General features: G+C 42.2%; 1 protein-coding gene across 3 annotated transcripts in view; it reads left to right on the top strand.

Annotated features, from left to right (window-relative positions):
* The first annotated feature begins 6,101 nt into the window (after nt 1-6,101).
* The window catches only part of LMBRD1 (LMBR1 domain containing 1), a 43,130-nt gene continuing 33,174 nt past the window's right edge, over nt 6,102-16,057 (top strand). For 2 of the 3 annotated variants that reach the window (XM_033143220.1, XM_033143218.1), the window contains exons 1-3: nt 7,040-7,179; nt 9,494-9,670; nt 11,320-11,380. In XM_033143220.1, the coding sequence (XP_032999111.1) occupies nt 7,114-7,179; nt 9,494-9,670; nt 11,320-11,380 (304 nt within the window). In that variant the 5' untranslated portion in view covers nt 7,040-7,113. Of the gene's footprint in view, nt 6,180-7,039; nt 7,180-9,493; nt 9,671-11,319; nt 11,381-16,057 lie in introns of those variants that run through there. The other variant, XM_033143219.1, reaches the window with a different exon arrangement.

The raw sequence follows: 16,057 nt of genomic DNA, 5'->3' as shown, positions 1-16,057 counted from the left end.
TTAGTCCCAAGATTCCATTCAAGGAGGGAAGCATATCATTGCCATGTTGTCTGAAACACAGAAAGTTAATTGTGAGAGCTGTAGTTTTCGTTGTTACTGTACCTATTGCCTTCCACAGGGAAGATGTGTGAGGGGAAAAAATAATTTCCTTTTCTTCTGGTACTATTCAGTTTTTCTCTTTACTGACATTATGTGAATTTATATACATTATACCTCACTGGCCTCCTCTCTGTAGCAGTGTAGTTGATTCTGGGGAGGCTACTGTGAAATCCTTGGCATGTGGTGGGAGTTTATTGTTTGTGACTTTGGGTCATTATATTTATTCTAAAGGCTGAGGCATAGTCTGGTCTGAGGAAAGGTCCTGATAACTGGTTCCCCTCCCACGTTTCTATAATACAGTAATAAAGAGGCCTGTCATTCTGTCAAGCTGCATGTACAGTATGTGTGCACAAAAGGGGCCCTTTCTATTATATACCTTCCATGATTTCATTGATTAAAGGAGGAGCAACTGAGTTTTTTCAATACCTATTATATCATATCAAGGTTTGCTGCCTGAACGCAACACCTGAAGCTTTTCTCTGTTGTATTCATATACGAGAACCTACCGAAATGAAGTCAGTTACCTCAGCTAAGATCCAGAAAAACGGAGGGAGAAAAATAAAATTATGAAGTCTAATATGTTTCCCTGTTATGTCCTTGATTGGCCTGGGTCCAATCATACTATGTGCCTCTTCATTGCCTTCATCTCCCCCCTTTCCTCTGCTGCCCCCTGCCTCTTCATGGCAATGGTGGTGGCAGTGACAGTCCCTTCCCCTTCACCGGCCTACATATTTCTTTTGATATTGCTTTAGTGGTTGTAGTGATGCCAAGGCCTCCCTTTGGTCTAGGAATGGGAGGGGTGGTGGGAGGTGGCAGGGCTGGTAAGGCAGTGTGCCTGCTGTCTGTAGTTGCCAGCATCAGGTGTGGTCCCCATAAACTGCACAACACCCCTATTGGCTACCCCTCTGCCTCGGCATGGCCTCATCTGTATCTTTCTTAGTTGTGCAGAAGAGTGATTTCCAGCAGTGCAGTTAGTTCTACGGGGTTGAAAAATATGCATCGCCTGAAAGCCCCTCTTTGATAAAGTAACTAACCCTGTCCTCCTTTGCATCCTGTCACCCTAAAATGTGTTGTGCCTGAGGTTCATGCGATTTGAACGATTCTGTCAGTAGTCACAAACCCTATATGGTCAGGCCTCAAAGATACGGTACTCTGTTTTGAAGCGAAGCAAATTGTGAAGCCAATTTGTCTTTGACTGCAGACTAAATGTGATTTAATTTCATTATTAAATGCATTAAGAATATTTCTCAAAGTGGTTAACATTAAAGAAAATCCATACCATAAAAATTACATACCAAATAAATAAACAGTACTAAAAACCAAAATGCAGGGCTAAGTGATCTGTACAAACAGCAGAAAATGTACGATGAAAGCCACTGAAAAATAAAGAACTGTATTGTTACAAATCAGACAGCCAAACGGCCAATTACTATTGTTACATTTTAAAAAACAGATCTTACCAAACATAAACATTAAACAGCAATCAAAGTATAATTCGCACAAAGAGAAATGTAAACAATTTCACCAGTGATAGATAACATTAGCTAACGAATAGTGATGTGATGCATTGTTAGGTAAGTTTTCCATGACGAGCACTTTTCCACCAAAATGATAAATGGTTTATATGCACTTATGTAGGATAGAAACATAATATTTAATAAACCCTCTAACTAATCTGCTATGATGTGTTAATTTTTCATCTGGATAATGTGCCATACTCTTGTGAACCATCCTTGGATTGAGCAGCCTGAAGGTATTTTCCAGCTTTTTGCTGTTTCCATCCAGGCCACCACCAACAGAAATATATATATTATGTAACATCTTAGAAAATGGATAACAGTGTTAATAGGGGTCACATTTAATGTTAAGTTTCAACAAGATGATACAACAAAAATTAAACTGACATAAAAAACTGATTATAAAAGGCAAACAGAAACTGTTTGCATATACAGTATGTATTACTGTCACTGTACATAGTCAAATTCTGATGAGGGTGTTTCTCAGGGTCAGATGCTAACAGAGTCAGGAGATACTGGCTGACGTTGTTTTGAATGTTTGTGCTCAGGAGAAGCACACTAAAGTACTAAGAATTTAGATGTTAGCACACAAGTAAGCAGGAACTACAAGGAATCATGGGAAGAATGAGGTTGGGAAAGCGCCGTAGCTTAGTGGTAGAGCATCTGCTCATGCAGAAGGTTCGGCCCCTGGCATCTCCAGGTCAGGGGCGTTTCTAGCCCCCTGGCTGCCAGGGGCGGCAAGCCAAGAGGCACCCCTGGGGGCGGGGCATTGCGGCATGTGCATGCGTCATGACGTCATGACGCACGTGCACAGCGCGATGCCACGCCCCTGGGGATGCCCCCCGCAGGGGAAAAAAAGGAAAGCAAAGCGGGCACTTGAACGCGCCAGCTTTGCTTCCTTTTCTCTCCCTTTTGGCGCCCAAAGGGGCGGCCGAAAGGGGGGGGGGAGAAGCAAACAGGCGCGTTTAAGCGGCCGTTTGCTCCCCCCCCTTTCCCTTTTGGACGCTTCTTTCGGCGCTGGCTGGGCTGCGCCTCTGCAGCCCAGCCGGCACCGAAAGGGGAGAAAAGCGCCCGTTTGCTTCCCCCCCCCCTTTTCATTTTCGGACGCTTCTTTCGGTGCTGGCTGGGCTGCGGCTCTGCAGCCCAGCCAGCATTGAAAGAAGCGTCCAAAAGGGGAGAAAAGCGCCAGTTTGCTTCCCCCCCTTTCCCCCTTTCGTCCGAAAGTGAAAAGGGGGGGGAAGCAAACGGGCGCTTTTCTCCCCTTTCGGTCACTTCTTTCGGTGCCGGCTGGACTGCAGAGCCGCAGCCCAGCCAGCGCCGAAAGAAGCGTCCGAAAATGAAAAGGGGGGGGAAGCAAACGGGCGCTTTTCTCCCCTTTCGGCTGCTTAAACGCGCCTATTTGCTTCTCCCCCCCCCCTTTCGGCCGCCCCTTTCGGCTCCGCAGCCCAGCCAGCGCTGAAAGGGGCAGCCGAAAGGGGGGGGGGAGAAGCAAAGCTGGCGCGTTTAAGCAGCCGAAAGGGGAGAAAAGCGCCCGTTTGCTCCCCCCTTTCCCTTTTGCCGCCGTTCGTTCCGTCGCCCCAGGAGCAGCAGCACCGCACACACTGTGCGCTGCTGCTCCCACGGCGACGGAGCAAGCGGCGGTGAGCAGGGTGAGCAGCGGCGGGTGGGGGTGTCAAGCAGCGGCACCTCCCACCACTCCCCACGCACCACCGGTCACCCCGGGAGGAGCAGCGCTGCACGGACGGGGTGCTCGCTTGGCCGAGCGAGCACCCCGTCCGTGCAGCGCTGCTGCTCCCGGGGTGACGGAGGGAGCGGCGGCGCGTGGGAGTGACGGGAGGGGCCGCCGCTTGACACCCCCACCCGCCGCTGCTCACCCTGTCACTGGGGGCGTACCGCCCCTACCGCCCCTCCCCAGCGACGCCCCTGCTCCAGGTGATGGTGAGAGAGACACGGCCAGTCAGTATATAGACAATTCTGTACTAGATGGACCAAGGGTCTGGTCTCAGTATAAGGCAGCTTCTTGTGTTCCTACATTGCGATCTACATTGTTTCTTCCACAATGACTGGCACATGACATCCACAATTACATTGGTGATGAAGGGTGGCTTAACTCTTGCTGCAACCCCAGAGCCATCATTGGTGAGAGCAAATGAAACTGATGGGCTTGTGCTATGGCTTGAGAGCTGCTGAGATGCAACTAAGGCCTTCCTAACATTGTCCTACATTCTGGTTCATCGTGTTACACTTATTTTCTCCCAGCCCACAGAATTCCCACCCACCCCACAGTGTCTAGAGTTAGCAGGTTTATGCCACCCTTTGCCGGTAGGGATATTCCCTAGTGCCATTGAGAGAAATATGCAACACTTTGTTGGATGGTTTGAGGAAAAGGTGAGATTGTGGTATTGCAACCTTTGCTATTTTCCTGCAAGTCCTTCTCCTTATAGTGCCATCTCCAATTCCGGTGTCAATTGGACAAGCAGAGAAACAAGCCTTGCAAGGTACTCATAACTATAAAGAAAACCATGAAGACATGGAAACAGGAAAGGGGGAATCCCGAGGTTACTGGCAAAGGGAAGCCAAGTTTAGCATTATGCACCATGTCAGCAGAATGGTCTATTTTTAGTCACAAAACATGTTTGATATTATATGGCTGTCCCAAGGAAGCCATCTATGTAATTTGAAATCTTGCATGTTTTTGAACCCCATGTGGTCTCTCGCAGAACGTTTGGCCATTTGGGGGTTACGGAGGCCAGTTCTTACAATCGTACCTGCATAGCTTAGGAGGTTTTGAAATGGCAGGTCTGAGATGATTCATATTTTGAAGCAAACTCTGAGTCACCCTAGTGTTAGAACAACTCCCACTCAAACCAAGGAGTTCCATAACAATTCTGCCAAAGAACAACACCTACTTCAATAATGCACTGGTTGAACAAAAGTAAAATTATACTTATCACCATAGAATCGGTAAGTTCAACTTGAGGAAAGAGGTCAAACCCAGAATGTAGTAACTACATATAAAAAGCAGATGACATCAAGCTAGCATTAGATGTTTTCATCTTTGGTGGTATATGCCAGCTGATGATCTCATGTACCTTAGCAAGTAGCTCAGAGAAACAGACTGAATTTGGCTTATTTTGGGAATTCTGTGGTTTGACCTACAATATTCTATTTTCTGATTTTGACCAATAAAAGGATGGTCTGTTGGTCAGTCTTTTAAAGCGATGCATTGAGTAACATAGGCATTAATTGGCGATCCATGGAAACTTGTTAAATGTGCTTAAGGGTGCCATGTTGAACACACTTACACTGAACATGGGGACTCATATCTGAATAAACATGCATAGGATTGTGCTGTACACCTTTAAAAAAATTGCCACCTTGTTCTTGTTTCATAAACAAACTATACCAACTTGCTTATTGAACTCAGTGGAACTTACTTCTGAATAGAGAGGCATAGAATGCTACTGTTTGTCAGTTACTAACAGAAGTATAGAGTAATCATTTTAATTGACACCTCTCATTTATAGCTGTCAACTTTTCCCTTTTTTAAGGGAAATTCTTTATTCTGAATAGGGTTCCTGGCAAGAAAAGGGAAAAGTTGACAGCTATAAATAAGAGGTGTCAATTAAAATGATTAGATTTGATGTGATTAGATCGCTGACAGCCTTTTGGAATGCTTGGCATGGGAATCTTGCACACTCTGAACCTAGGAAAAGTTGGAAATAATTGAAGGTTCTAATCACTCACTCAGCATCTGCTTGGTCTTCTCCCACTGCTGGTCATGCTAATGTTATTGTGTCCTATATCTTCAACTGTGTGTTCATTACTATACATACACCACCCAACCTTCCTTTCCTAGTACAGACCTTAATTTTCATTTGGGATATCTTCAATTATTTTTGGCCTAAGAAGCAAGAAGAAGAAAAGGTTGACCAAAAGTGGCTTCAAACTGTCATACTGAACATGTACAGAAGAACTAGGAGCCCAAACATTTGGGGATTAGGAAAACTCCTGTCGTTTATCTGTTACCAGACTATACTATTTAAGACTACATGTACCGTATATTGCGGCGTATAAGACGACCCCCACCTTTTCCAGTTAAAACATAGAGTTTGAGATATACTCAACCACAGATTTTCCACCCCCGACTTTTGAGAAGATTTTCCTGGATTAAAAAGTAGTTTTATACGCCAGAATATACTGTAGGTTCCTCTGCACCACAAATGCCATGAATACTGTATAGAAAACCTGGTCTAACTTCTCCATGACATACTACTTTTCTAAGTGCAGTGACTTTTTTCCTCCGAGGAAGAAATGAAGCATGTGACCTCCCCCCCCCCCCCCGCCCGACGTGGTTAAAGATTCAATTCAAGGCTAAAAGCCAGATCTGTTACACAGGAGCGAGACTTGATGCTATTTACACGGGCGTGTTTCTTCTGTTCTTCATATAAATGGCGGCAGAGAGGGCGGTGCTGTTAGGCTAGGCAACCGAAAGCCAAGATGGAGATGTTTACGATTGTATCGGACCCGACCGCGAGGTGGTGCTTTAGTGTCGCTTTGCTGGTAGGTAGCTGCTGCTGCACAACACGTCACGATTCAGTCTCCTTTACTTTCTCACGCCGTCCACGTTTTACGAAGTTACATGGTTTCTGCTACCTCCCATCCCTGTTGGATGCATGCAAGGCAGGGATTGCGGGGTTACCCCCTATGCACACACCTGGGAGTGGTGAGCCCATCGGGAGTTAAATTCGAGCAGCGGACCTAGATCAAGTAAACCTTCAGACGGGATTTCGGTTCTCAGAAGCCGCCTGTTCCTGCGGCGTCCTCTCCAAAACTGCAATGCCAGCAAATTTAGCTGGGTCGGGGCGGCTTGCTCCGAAGAAGACGCGCAGGATTGCATTACTGCTAAACGTAGGCATTTCGCAGCCTATGGATACGAAGCAGAAATGCTTGCATTGCCCTTGCAAACTTGCAAACGTCCGTGCTTCGTATGCACGAATCATGTGCTAGTCCCCGTGTCTTTTATTCTTGAAGCTGCCTCTCTATTTGAGTTTTCTACACAGAGAACCTTTATGACTCCCCAATACCGAAATCTAAAACGGGCCTCCGCCTTTCTAATAAGTCACCCGAAACCATAACTTTAGGCGCGGCCACAACGTCCTAAAAAACAACAACACCCTAATTTAATTAGGAGCGGCCACAATTCCAGCCGCCACGCTGCCCAGTCGGGAATCGACGCGCAACAAGGTCAGCTGGGCGTGGGTGGGTGATTTTGCTCCGCCGCGCCCTCATTGGCTTCCTTCGGCACCGGGGCCAGCCAATCAAGAGCAATCGCCAGACTTCTGGCGCAGGGTGTTGTTTAGCGGTTCCCACGGTAACGCGGTTCCCCTTGCTTTGGGCCTCGCTTCGCCCCGCCCCTTGGTGCCCCACTAGGCTCCTCCCCCTCGCGGCGGCGGCGCCGTTGCCGTGAGCGTCAGTGTTGTTGCCGGAAGTTAAGATGGCGGCCTTCACCGCGGAGACGGACCTGGTCACGGGCTGGTGCCTCTTCGGCCTCGCTTTGCTGGTAAGCTTGTGGGCTTTTGCGCCCCATGGGAAGAGTGGGGCGAAGACTTGGCCCGACTCTTCCCCCCGCCTTAAAGGGCTCTTTTCAGTTTAGAAAGGGAGGAGGGCAGGCGAATTATATAAGGCTCCGTGGTTTCCACGTTTTCACCCTGTCCCGCCTGTTCGTATACTGGGAAGCAAGCCAGGCTCACTCTCGAGTTAAGTTTGCATAGGCTTGCAGCCGCCGTTGCTTAGGGAGCGTAAGAAAAACGACGTGGCGCAATGTAGCTGTTTAGAAATAAAATTTCACCCGTGGAATTTGCTTTCTAGCAAGCGAGTGAAAGACTGCGCAGGCCGAAGTGCTCGGGAGGAAGAGAATCGAGCAATAATAGCCAAATATCGTTTCCTTGTTTTCCAGCGGGTGCGGAAAGAGCCCCTATATGTGTGTGTGTGTGTGTGTGTGTGTGTGTGTGTGTGTGTGTCTGTGTCCCTGTAGGTTTCCCAGTTAAAGTCACCTTTCGCTAAAGTGTAAGGTGGGTTAGGCGTCCCTTTTAGCACCCTTCCTTCACTGATCCTGTCATCTACTCCGGAAGTTAGAGTAGCAGGGGTGACTGGCATTATGCAAAGTAAAGTGATATTACGACAGTATTGCTGGGGGCTGCATGTAGCAAATAATAACACTTGCACGTAGAGTTTGGTTTATAGCCCTTTACTCTGATGTGCATAGGAAGGGAGTGTTTGTTTGTTTGTTTCTGTTTTGCATTGGTAAGCATATGCAATTTATCCACCAGTCTTGAAATGGTACTGTCTAGAATTCTTCTACTTGAGCATACTAGTATGGAAATGTAAGGTCTTGAGAGGGGGAACTGTTTTTCTTTCTCCTGTCCTGTTTTAAGTACCAGATGCATTGATGGTATGAAATAAGTTAATCCCTACCTTGGCTTGCAATGAGGGAGTGCGGAACTGATGAACAAACTTTTTGTACCTGCTTAAGGCTTGTGTATATCATATATGCAGATGTCCAAACTAAATAGCACCCCATGGCTCAATAATTTCCATTGCTAATACAGTCTAAGATGCCTACTCTGCCCTTCAGCATGCGTTAAATGGCTTTTTATTGCCAAACCTCTCTACAGATCTTCAGTGAATATTGAGAGGACATACCAGGATTACATTAACCATTTCGGTGTGGCAAGCATCTACACAGAACATTACATTGCTACAAATGTAATGATGTATGTTTGCACAACAGGTGCCTTAAAAACACTAGGCTACGCATGCACAATCCCTTTGTGAATGTGAAGAGGTCTGTCTCTGTGTGTGTATCTGAGAGAGAAGCAGGGAGCACTATAGATGGTAGTAGCAGATTTGGGGAGTCTGGATTTAGTGGACAGAATTGGCAACCGCCCATGAATGGGTCAGGCTTTGTTTGGGGTCTCTGGGATATCACAGTTCTGTTTTATGACCTGCAGTCAGTGCCCCCCCGATAAATAGGTGCCGGTACTCACCATGAAGTTGTTACAGTAAGTGCCACACTTTTTAACAACAGAAATGAGATGCTGGTACTGTGTACCTTTGAGTACCCCCTTAAAAAGCACTTCCTGCAGTCATAAAGCTTCCTATGACCAAATAAGTAGAACCCTGGACAATCCAAAAGAGCAAGTGTGAGAGCCAGTTTTGTAATGGATAGAATATTAGATTTGGACAAGGGAGACTTGAGTCCTTGCCCACTCAGCATGGAGCTCATTAGCTAACCTTGGGCAACCAGTGATTGTTTCATCATAGATTTGTTAACAATGGGATAAGCCACCGTGAACTAGAGTAAGATCATGTTTGTTTCATTTTGGCTGAAAGTTTACTAATTTGTTAATAAATTTACAAATATTTTAGGAGTTCAGGGTAGCCTTATGTGTTTTACCTCACTGGTAACAATCCTGTAGCAAGATACTATTTAGTAGGAAATGGGAAACTTGCTGCTACAAGGTAAAATAGAGTCCTGAGGTATTCAGTTACCAGTTGTAAGAACTGACTCATTACATTAACATTCAGATAAGAGATGAAGCTGCTTAAAATAGAGGCTTATAGCCTTTCAAGTGTTGAATTTACACTTAAAAATAATGGCTTTGTAATTTTCTAACCCATTGTTGCATCTTGTGGGGGGGGAATGAAATGCTGACCTGGTGAAAGGGAAAATCTCAAAAGAAACACAATTAAAAATCTGTACATAGAGAGTACATACCTTTGCATGGATTTTGTTTTTGTATTGAGAAATAGGATTATGGCAATAATATGACTCTTTTACTGGGTTGTAGTAACTTCTGTATTATTATTTTTAGGTTATCCTGATATTCTGCTGGGTTTATGTCCGCAAGTACCAGAGCAGACGTGAAAGTGAAGTAATCTCTACTATAACAGCTATTTTTGCTCTTGCAATAGCACTTATTACATCAGCACTTTTGCCAGTTGACATTTTTCTGGTTTCTTATGTGAAAAACCAAAATGGGACATTCAAGGTATGTATTGATTACCCCTTCTAGCTACTTAAAATATATCTAAGTGCGCTGCAATGATAAACACAGTAGGGGATAAGCCCTGTGGAAAATGAGACCAACAACTGAGACAAATGAACAGGATTGGTCTGTTGATCGGGCAATATTGTATCTTCTAATTATTATTCAGTCTCCTAACCTATAGCTAGAAGATCAGGCATTCCCTCAAGTGTGAATGCTCCATCTCCTTTGAGCTTGCACACTGCTTACTCATCCCTTCCCTTTTGAATATTACCTTGTCGTGCAGTGTTATGTCTGCATTGGCATGCCAATAGCTACCCTAATGTTCGTTAGCTTCTTAAATATTGAAACCAGGAAGCTGTTTGATTTACCTATTGGTAATTATTTTAATGCTGGTGCAGACACAGCAGTGCACTATAGTTAGTTCTATCATGAAAGGGTGGAGAAGGAGTTGCTTACAAACTTGAGCAGAGGGGTAAACAAGGCATGAGCTTTCAGGGAACTTCCGGCCTCCTAACCATAGCAGATTGAGCAATGTTATCTCTGAACCAGGCCACATGTCAAACATCATAAAACTACATTTTCAACTGGAAGAGGGCAGCTGTATTACAAAATGTGCTGTGTCATTGGATGTAAAAACAATTGCTTCTCTTTCCAGCCTTGTACATATATGTAATGCATGTTAGGAGAGATGAAGCAGAAGGATCAGTTAGTGTTTGGCACTGATTCAGAATTTGAATTTTGTATGTTGTATTACCTGAGTTTGGTTAAAAACAGTATTAATGGCAGTAATGTTCTGAAGTTGTTTTTAAAGGCAGCGGGTTATATAAACTTCTTTCTTTTTGTGTGTGTTTGTTTTCCATATGTATATATTAAAACCATGAATAAACAGAAATGGTACTACTTGTTGAAAAGGCAGAAATAACTTATTGAAATGACAATAACTTGTGTATCACATGTGACTAATCTTAAATTGGTATTGCTTATCCATTGTTTGGAGTATTACTGCGTGTGTTGTTCATTTGTTCTAGGGTTCTAGTGGTTAGAGTGATTTGTTGTTGTTGTTAGACTTATTCACCCCTCCTCGGGTCATAATAGTGACTGCTTTAGAAATGGAATTGCATTGAGTTCTTGCTAATGTAGCAACATTTGATTCATTACAAAATAGATTATTTGAAAGTTGGAGAGGTCAGTGCAACCAACTGATCAGCAACTGCATATAAATATATTTATGCATGCATTATGTGGGAACTTATCTGGGAACTGCAAGCCATGTTGCTTTACATTGTAAATGTGTATGGGTTTCTGACTGAGCCTTAAAAGGAAATAAAGTTATTTAATTGTTTTGGTTAAGCAAAATCACAACTACTATGGTTGAAAAGTAATACGTGTTCGTACTGAATGGTTCTTCTTCAGTAAGATATACCAAGTTCAGCTGCCATCTCTGTAACAACTGTTCAGAGGAGAGAGAAAGTAGAATGAAGGGTCTTAATATCATTGGTTGAGGTGATTCTTGCAAGTTCAATAGCCCGTCTACATGTATGCAAAGTAGCAGAAGTTGATCTGTATACAATGTAGTTATTGTATACAGGTTACACAAATTGCTAGTTAATGTAAAATTGTTGTTTTTCTTCCTCTATCAACATTTCCAGGCTTGGGCAGATCCAAATGTTACAAGGCAAATTGAAGACACAGTATTATATGCATATTACAGTAAGTATTATAAAATAACACCCTTTATGTTCAGATCATGTAGTTTTGTGGCGTATTTCATGTGTATACTAGTTTTTAATTTTAAATTGTGGTTTTTGCTGTGTTCTGCTACTTCACATTATTTTTTCCTGGCTATCCTGTGAACAGGAATGCTTTTGTTCTCTGAAGGTCTTCTATTAGCCAAAGGGGCTGTGATCCCTATAGGTGAAACAATTTGCAGTGATTTCACCCCTTCCCTCTCCAGCTTTCTGTGTCACCTCTCCTACCATTCTGGAGGTATGAACAGATTTCAGGGGCTACAAGTGGAATCACAGGAAGTTGTCTCCCTGTACTGTAAAAGTGAGATCCCTGGATCCAACACGATTAATAAAGAAACTATTCAAATGAAACAGTTCCATTCATATTGGTGTAGCAGTGCTGGCATGCTTTGCCCAGTACGTAAATTCATAAGAAAAGCAATGACTGAAACGTGGCAAGTTGTATTTGGTACAAAATTATACAAGGATAGTGCAGATCAATGGTATACTAAAGGCTTTGGATAGGTTCAGAGGAACGTAACATTAACAGAAGATGTAATAGGATTGCTTTGCATATGGCGGACCAGTGGAGCTACCACTCCATTCAAAACTTGATGTTGGCCAGGGCAAAAGGGAGGCAATTTGTTCCTATTTTTTCCTGCTCCATCTGGTGACTTTCTTCAAGACTTCCAGTATTTCATTAAAAGATCGTGAGTGGCCTTGCTTCCTGAGACCTTTGGCTGGAAATGACAAATATTGAACCTGGTTCTTTATACATATAATTCTGTTGCATTGGGCAAAAGGCCCTTCTTCTGAGCTATGCCAATAAAACTCAGAGACAAAGGAGCTAGGAGTCCATTTTGTTTTCTTTATTGCAAAGCAATAAGGGTTACAGTGGAAATTGTTTCGCAAAGACTGCAACCCCGCCCAAAGGTCTGGGCAGGGGTATTTATAACATTTCAGACAAAGGATTTCAATTTAACCAATCATATTTCATTACCTCATTTCAGTTTAGTACGCATGTACATTACCTAATCTAATACGCATGCGCAAAAAGCATTTCTAACTAAACCTTGGTTTTCACCGATCTGTTACATTTTCGTTAGTTTGCGTGCATGGGAATCTGTGTTAGGCCTTTGTTCTTTGTATAAACTTATGTTCTAGCTTATGAATGTGATTGATGTATTTGCTGTCTTTCTTTCCCAGTAGGGAAGGTCTCTTGCAAAGAATCATCAGTTTCCTTAAAGCAACAGGTTACCATAACATTTCTATTATAAGCATATTCAATGATTAATAAAGGTATATTCACTGTGGCCCCTTTGGGCCACTGCTACAATTCTGCCACTCGTGTCTTCCCTTTCCTCTTAGTTTCAGAATTGTAGTGCATTAGGCTGCCATATGGTATTATTTAGGAAAGGCAAAAAATTTACATCGGAGGTTGCCACAGTGGTGCTCTCCAGATGTTGTTGGGCTCCCAGCTCCCAGCACTCCAAGCCAGCATAGCCAGTGGTCAGGGGTGATGGAACTTGTAGTCCATTAATATGGAGGGCACCACATTGACTATCTCTGATGTGCAGTATTCGAATTATCTTTTCCCCTAGATAGCAGTCTTAAAGTCATTTGGTTGAGGTTTCTGAAATGGCATATTAACCTCCCAAGTAGTAGCTTGCAGTGACATATTATTTTATGTTACTTTTGCTAAAGTTCAGAAAAAAGCTGATGGCATGTTAAATTATAGAACGTAGAAAAATATTTTCAAACATTGTTATTTCATTCTAACATGTGCTCAGCAGGATGTTTGCTCATATGCTGCTAAATAGTTTAGTAGAGTTGCTTCTGGATATCAGCACACTTGATTTAATATTGGCCTTGCTTTGCAGACGTCTGCATTTTGGTCCCCCGCTAGGAGAAGTATTTATTTATATATATAAAACGCCCCTTTCTAGTTAAGGAAATTACATCCCACAGTAAGGGGAGAATTCTTCAACGAAGGACATGTTCCAGTTTGCATAATGTGACTTTGATAGGGTTTCTTTATGGGAGCATGATGAAAGAACTGTGGTTCCCTTCCTGAACATGAAGAAAAAATATTCTGCTGCACTATGAATTCATTACATGTCAGTTGCTGGTTATTACTGGAAAAAGATGTCTTACCTAAATTCTATTCACCTTTCAGCTTAATCATAACATGGCACAACAGTTTTTTACTTACAGGAGTAAATGATGTAATAAGGTTAAACATAACATTCTTCAGATGGAAGTTAAGAGGCTTCCCTTCTTACTGTGGTTTTTTAAAAAACTATTTATTTATGATTTTATCTTGTATTTTTATCTTGTAAATCACCCTGAGATCTTATGTTTAATACAGGTGAAACTCGAAAAATTAGAGTTCATTTCTTTCAGTAATTCAACTTAAAAGGTGAAACTAATATATGAGATAGACTCATGACATGCAAAGCGAGATATGTCAAGCCTTTATTTGTTATAATTGTGGTGATTATGGCATACAGCTGATGAGAACCCCAAATTAACAATCTCAACTTTGGGGTTTTCATCAGCTGTACGCCGTAATTATAACAATTATAACAAATAAAGGCTTGACATATCTCGCTTTGCATGTCATGAGTCTATCTCATATATTAAACTCCAGTAGCTAATGAAAACAATTGCTTACATAAATGAACTTTTCCATAATATTCTATTTTTTTGAGTTTCACCTGTATAATCAATCAACCGATCAATCAATCAACCAATCAGTTTTCCCAACAGAGGTAATCTTCCATTCTAGATCCTCCCTCCTAGCAGGATAAATTCAGAACCGTAGTCTTTTGCCATTCTTAGCAAAGCCAGTTTCTCTAAACTTGAAAATATTTTCACTGCTAATGCTTGTACTGTATACCTGGGAGATGGCTTGTGTGTGCTGCATGATCTGTCAGAGCCATAGCTGTTCAGATAATATGTTGCATGTCTCCAGACAGAAGAGTGACCTGTGGATTAGTAGGAGAAGCCTTCCTAATTTTCCAGTGTGATATGTAATGTATCTAGCATAAAGCTAATAGGCTAGAAATGTAAAGTACTCACTCACCTTTATTCACTGGTAATATGAAACTGTTGTGGAAAGCCTATTCATTTTGAGACTCTAAAGTGCTGACTCTTGAGGCTTTTAAGCTATTGAAATAATGGAATACAAGTAAGGGAAATAAAACTTAAGTTTCTAGTGAGTACTTGAAGCTGCTTCAAGAAAGCCATATATTTCCTACTCTAGAAGCATTATCACACACACTTTTATTTTAGATAATAAAGTTAAGTGTCCCCATCTTGAGGGAAATATTTTGTAGTCTATAGGCTTGATGTTGTTGCACAGACCAACCTCCAGATGGAGCTAATGATTTAAGTATAAATAGAAAGTGATTCTAAATGTGTCAGATTAATGAGGTAGGTACCAGGTGCCCAGGCATTCTGTATGAGCGGAACCATGACTTCACAAAATGGCTACCAAAATATACAAAGGTATGAATGGTACTAAATGTAAATCAAACTAAATAGTTCCCATCATAGATAAACCTGAAAGCAAAACTCCCCCCCTCCAAAAAAAGGTAGAAAAGAATACTCAGAATATCACACAATTTTTTATTTGGACACTGTAGCCTGACCACTTTTGTGGACAGCTTTCCTCTGTAATCTTTAAATAAAAAGTTCTGATGTTTAGATGAGTCTGCAGGACTTTTTATTATTATTAAAGACTGCATATTGGTCAGTCGTTGGATCTTTCTGGATTCAGTTTTAGTCTAAGGTTGCCTGTAGGTGTATTATTAACAGATCAAGAAAGTGTTGGCAAGCCATTTTGCAACCTTTAGGCTGTGATAGGATATTAGGAAGTACATTGTCATTCCTCTTGCTGAAAGACGGATGTGTTTGCCTGGAAATAAAAGTAGAAGGGTGGGATGCTTTGAGAATACAGGTAGAAGATGACACTCGTAGTCAGATGGGCACTGAAGGATCTTTGAGAATGCGATTTCGGTGTGTATTTTGGGGAGAGATTTTGGTAGAGGTGAGCCAAAATGACTGTAGAGAAAAGCATGTTTTCTTCCATATATTAACCACAACATGATTATATTGGGATTTCTTGTTTGCTCACCAATGTTTATCTTTAAAAAACACACTGCGACAAATTTTATACTTGCCAAACATTGGACTGATGCCTTGTTTTTGTAACTTGCAATTTTTCAATAAGAAAACGTAAGGAAGAGATCCCTTTTGACTGTGTGATTTGTACATATCGTTTTCTGGAGTAAATTCACCATTCTTGTTTCTTGCTGATAGCATAAAAGGACTGTGGCAGTAAGTACTAGTTATAGGGCTCTTTCTGTTCAATACTGACAGTTGTAGTAAAGAGCTGTAGTAAAGAATTATTTTCTACCATTCCTGAATTTTTAGTTCTGGCAATTTTTGTACAAAATAGTGACACGGTAAGGGAAGATATAAAATAGGATTTTGGTCTGAGAACAAATGATAAAGGCTTCCTGCTCATAGCTATTATGACATAAAACACTTGAAAATGGAATTGACCCAAGCTTGTCAGTGTTTGCTTGTTACTCTTGACTCTTTTCCACTGTTTCCAAACTCTTTACCTCTCCATTTAAATTCACTAAGCTCCTCA

The sequence above is a fragment of the Lacerta agilis genome, chromosome 3 (genome assembly GCF_009819535.1).
Source record: "Lacerta agilis isolate rLacAgi1 chromosome 3, rLacAgi1.pri, whole genome shotgun sequence".
NCBI classification, from domain to species: Eukaryota; Metazoa; Chordata; class Lepidosauria; order Squamata; family Lacertidae; genus Lacerta; species Lacerta agilis.
Note: the sequence above shows the minus strand (reverse complement) of the source record. Positions and strands in the feature narration are given on the sequence as shown.